The sequence below is a fragment of the Capsicum annuum genome, chromosome 11 (genome assembly GCF_002878395.1).
Source record: "Capsicum annuum cultivar UCD-10X-F1 chromosome 11, UCD10Xv1.1, whole genome shotgun sequence".
In the NCBI taxonomy this organism is placed as follows: Eukaryota; Viridiplantae; Streptophyta; class Magnoliopsida; order Solanales; family Solanaceae; genus Capsicum; species Capsicum annuum.
The window spans coordinates 132,588,915-132,593,434 of record NC_061121.1 but is presented as its reverse complement, the minus strand read 5'-3'; the positions used below and the strand labels follow the sequence as shown (position 1 = coordinate 132,593,434).

The 4,520-nt window shown below is 39.4% G+C and overlaps 1 protein-coding gene across 1 annotated transcript; it reads left to right on the top strand.

Annotated features, from left to right (window-relative positions):
• Nucleotides 1-2,291: 2,291 nt before the first annotated feature.
• Nucleotides 2,292-4,265, top strand: LOC124888894. The gene is made up of 4 exons (XM_047400182.1): nucleotides 2,292-2,535; nucleotides 2,635-2,810; nucleotides 2,890-2,899; nucleotides 4,117-4,265. Exons 1-4 carry the CDS (start codon nucleotides 2,292-2,294, stop codon nucleotides 4,263-4,265), a joined length of 579 nt encoding a protein of 192 aa, XP_047256138.1.
• Nucleotides 4,266-4,520: the final 255 nt, after the last annotated feature.

Below are 4,520 nucleotides of genomic sequence, written 5' to 3'. Positions count from 1 at the left end.
TCTGGTGAGGTTGAAAGATAAGTCAGATAGTATTGTCGTCAGGGATATTCTGTTGTTCCTACTTACTCTAAGAGTCCTAAGTAATATCTAGTATCTATCACTTACCGAAAACCATGGTGAACATAACTCTAGTTTTCCATTTATATTGATTACAAACCGTATTGATAACGTGACACCATTACTTGCTACTTTTAAAACCCTCTTTGTTTTAGAAACTTCAACTACCAGTTGATTAAACCGCTAACAACTTGTATTGACACCGTATTCTCTTTGGGATCGACCCCAACCTAGTTGGGTTTTATATTGCTAACGACCTCCTTGCACTTATTTGAGGTGTAAGTTGAGCGTTATCAAAAATGGCACCGTTACCAGAGAACACGGTTGTGATTTAAAGTTGTGTGTGCTAATTAACTGTTAGTTTAAGTTTCCAATTTTATGTTTGTTTGTTCTTTTTGTTTATTTCAAGTTTAGGTTGTGTATTCTAAATACCAGAAGTTCGGGAGAAAAGTTATTACCGTTCAATCCAGAACCCCAACAAATTGGTAGAATGGCAGATCCTCAAGATGTTGAGATACTAGCCAACTTAGTTAGGGCTCAAGTAAATGTTCAAAATACGAGTCAACAGGAGCGTTATCCAAATCCCGATGATGAAGACTTAGGCGATAAGGAATTATTGAATCCTCAGAACCCAAGGGGAGCTGAGCAGTTTGCTACATCGATGCAGCAAAATGTGGATAGAAACCGTCCATTCAGAGGATGGTATGGCAAATAGTCAGCCCAATATGAGGCTGATGATGATGATGATGGAATGGATGGAGCAGGTGCAACAGGTACGATCATACCTCCACCGTTGGCGCCTGGAATAAAATTCAGCATAACTAGCACCATCATTCGACTTCTGAATCTGAAGGGGTTGTTTGGTGTCCTACCTGGTGATGATCCAATATGCACTTGGTGAACTTCATCACTATCTGTAAATCTTTTGATAATCCAGGAGGAGGCTAGAACGCTATCCGGTTGAGATTGTTCCAATTGTCTCTGTCTGGAAAGGCAACTATGTGGCTGAATAAGCTAACACCTAATTCTATAACCAACTGGAGGCAGTTGAAAGAGGCGTTCCTAGAATGGTTCTTTCCACCCTCCAGAAGGGTACAGTTGAGGGAGGAGATTAGTAACTTCAGATAGCTCCTAACTGAAGCATTGCATGAAACCTGGGAGAAATTCAAGAAAAAGATGGCACAATGTCCGAACCATAACATAACGTACTTTGATTTGATGGAGACTTTGTATAGAGCTCTTAACTCTGTAACAAAGCCAATTGTAGATAATGTTGCGGGTGGTTCCTTTTAGCTCTTACATTCCCTGATGCTTCTGACATACTGAATAGAATGACTAAACAGAGTCGAGCTTGGCATACCAGGGATTCTGTGGTTTCTATCCCAACTATTTCTGTTGGAGTGTCTACAGAGCAACGCAGAAGAGATGAGAAGCGAGACCAAGACATAGCCCACCTAAGGAAATAGGTGGACTTGCTGACCAAGCACTTATTATTTGGCAAGTCTGAGAAAGTGAAGGCTGTGGAGTCCCAGTGCAATGTTGCTACTGAAGCAGATAAGGAGGCAAATTATTTGAGTAATCAGGGGAGTTTTCGAGGCAATAGCCAAGGGAATCAAGGTTGGAACTTTTATGAGAAACCCGGTTACAAGGATAGAGAGCAAGAAAATTAGAGAAGTAATAATGAGAGGAGTGGTTTATATATTCCTCTTGGAAATCGAGATGCTACTACATCTAGCTCTAGAAAGATGTCCATGGATGACATGATAGAGAAACTACTGAAAGGAGTTGAGACTACTAACTCTAGGGTAAATACCATGAAGAGCAATTTTTCTACCCTAAGCTAGTTGGTAGCCTCACACTCCACTTCCATTAACCAGTTAGAGCAGCAGATGAGTCAACTCTCCGCAACCCTGAACCAGGGAAAAAGTGGCACTTTACCTAGAGATACAGTTCAGAACCCGCAGATTGATAGCTCATGCATGGAAATTAACACAAGGAGTGGTAAGGTACTACTTGTCCCTTCTGTGGGCAAAGATACGGTTGATGAGGAAGTTGATGTTGAGCCAGAAATAGATGATCCAGGGAAGTCTGAAAAGTTGGATAGGCCGGCTGGTATTATTGAACCAAAAAAGAAGAAGGAAAAAGAAGTGGTGTTGAAAGATATGCCAAGACCACCACCTCACTTTCCTCAATGATTGAAGAAGAAAGCTAACGACTCATAATTCAACAAATTCATGGCGATGCTGAAACAACTGACGGTAAATGTACCATTGGTTGAGGCACTTGAACAGATGTCAGGATACGCCAAGTTTATGAAGGAGCTAATGACAAAGAAAAGAACGGTGAGCTATGAACCAGTGGACAATCTCCACCACTGTAGTGCTATTTCTACAAGATCCTTAGCTCAAAAGAAGGCGGATCCTGGAGCATTCACCATCCCGTGCACTGTCGAGTCATTGGATTTTGATAAAGCACTATGTGATTTAGGATCTAGTATCAATCTGATGCCATTAGTTATGTATAAAAAGATGGGTTTGGGGGATCCTGATCCCACAAACATGTGATTGCTAATGGCAGATAGATCTGTGAAGCAATCGGAGGGAATATTTGTATTCCCTGCTGATTTTGTGGGGCTTTATTATGATGTAGATTTGGACGTGCCTATCATCTTGGGTAGACTATTCTTGGCGACTGGGAGAGTAATTGTTGACATGGAGCTGAATAAGCTCAAATTCAGGCTAAATAAAAGCGAGGTAAGTTTTGAAATGCAACCATCCACGCTATTGTAAAAGGAGATGAGTGTCATTGCAACCATGGATGTGTTATATACAGGTTGAAAGAGGTATCATTTTGGTGTCTTAACGAAGTCTGAGTAGTCAAGACTACCAAGTCATGCAGCGACATTAAATCAGGCGCTATTGGGAGGCAACCCAAAATTTTATTTTAATGCATTTTGTTTTTATTCATGTAGGTAGTAATCATAAGGAACTGATTAGGTACAAAAAAGAGTAAGGAAAAATTGAGTTAACCCTATCAACAGCTCCTGACGACATCCATGATAGGCTATCACACTAGTGATAAGACGACACAAATGGTATCAGTGAGACCAAGAATTGAGCCTTCTCTATTAAGGCTGACGACATTCCTAATAAACTATCAATACTATGATGACTTATCACCATCGTCGTTAGCCATAACCTAAAAATTGAAATTCTAGGCTAATTTTAAATGAATCCGACCCGGCCCAGACCTAAATCTCTTCAGCGCCCATTTTTTGTTGTTATTTCCTTCTTTAAGGTTTAATTTTTTTTCCTTAGTTAATTATTTCCTTATTTCTCTCAAAATACTCCCAAGTGAACAAGGAAACAGCCCTCCTGATAGTTGTGGGATTGCAAGGAAAATCAAAATCCATCTCTCATCTTTTCTTCTCTCTCGTATAATCAAGTAGAGCCAACTCATCAGGTATGTTCATAACTTTTTTTCTTATTTCATTGGAGTGGTAAGTTAGTTTAAAACATGATGCTCAAAAAAAGGAATAATTGGAGTTTAAGTTGCAATGGCATGAAACTTGGAAATTAGGGTTAAGTTATGATTAAATTGCAAAAACTTAAAACCCTAAGTGCAAGAATGAAAATTCCATGTGGTTCTACGAAGAATTTGGTCTCAAAATCAAGAATCAAAATTGAGTTATAAGGAATTTTGAGTTGACGACATTGCAGATAAGATATCACAAGCGTGACGCCTTATCAGCTCATGTCGTCAGAAAATTGGCAAGAAAGAGCCTTCACTGTTGAAGGCTGACGATGTTCCTGATAGGCTATCACAAGTATGATGCCTTATCAATAATGTCATCAAAAGTTTAGAAAAGGAGTGTTATTTTTGTTTAAGGCTGACGACATAGCTGATAGGCTATCACAAAAGTGATGCCTTATCAGCCATGTCATCATATCATGATGATAATGCACTGAAAAGGCCTTATTTTCTTAAGTTGTTGAACTTGAATAGCATGCTTGATTCTTCTACCTTAAGTATTTAATTATGTTTGTCTTATGGTACAAGAATATTCTTATGGCACCAAACATAAGAGAAAGAGACAAGAAGATGATGAGAATGAGAGAAAAGCCAAGAAAAAGGCAAAGAAGAAGAAGAAGGCTGAGAAATTGGAGGCGGAAAAGATACTACAGGTTGATGATGAGATTACAGAATAGGAGAAAGTAGATTTGAAAAAGGCAACACAAGTATCCCTAGAGGACAATTGGAAATGGGAGAAAGCACTGCGAGCGAGGGCTATAGGATCCTCATCTAGCAGAGCTCCTGAGGAAAATAACACTACTACAGGGTCGAGGACCCATGATTTGAGGGTTGATTGACTCCAGGTATACCCTAACCCTTAGTTTAGTTTAGTTTTAGATTTAATTTGAGGGTGTAGGGTAGCGTGTTGTTGTAATATATTTTGTAAATAA

Bases quoted from the DNA above. Each gene is read 5' to 3' on its own strand.
- LOC124888894 (XM_047400182.1), top strand. From the start codon at position 2,292: ATGGCGATGCTGAAACAACTGACGGTAAATGTACCATTGGTTGAGGCA. The intron at 2,536-2,634 runs GTGATTTAGGAT...TGCTAATGGCAG, and splicing joins GGATTTTGATAAAGCACTAT to ATAGATCTGTGAAGCAATCG.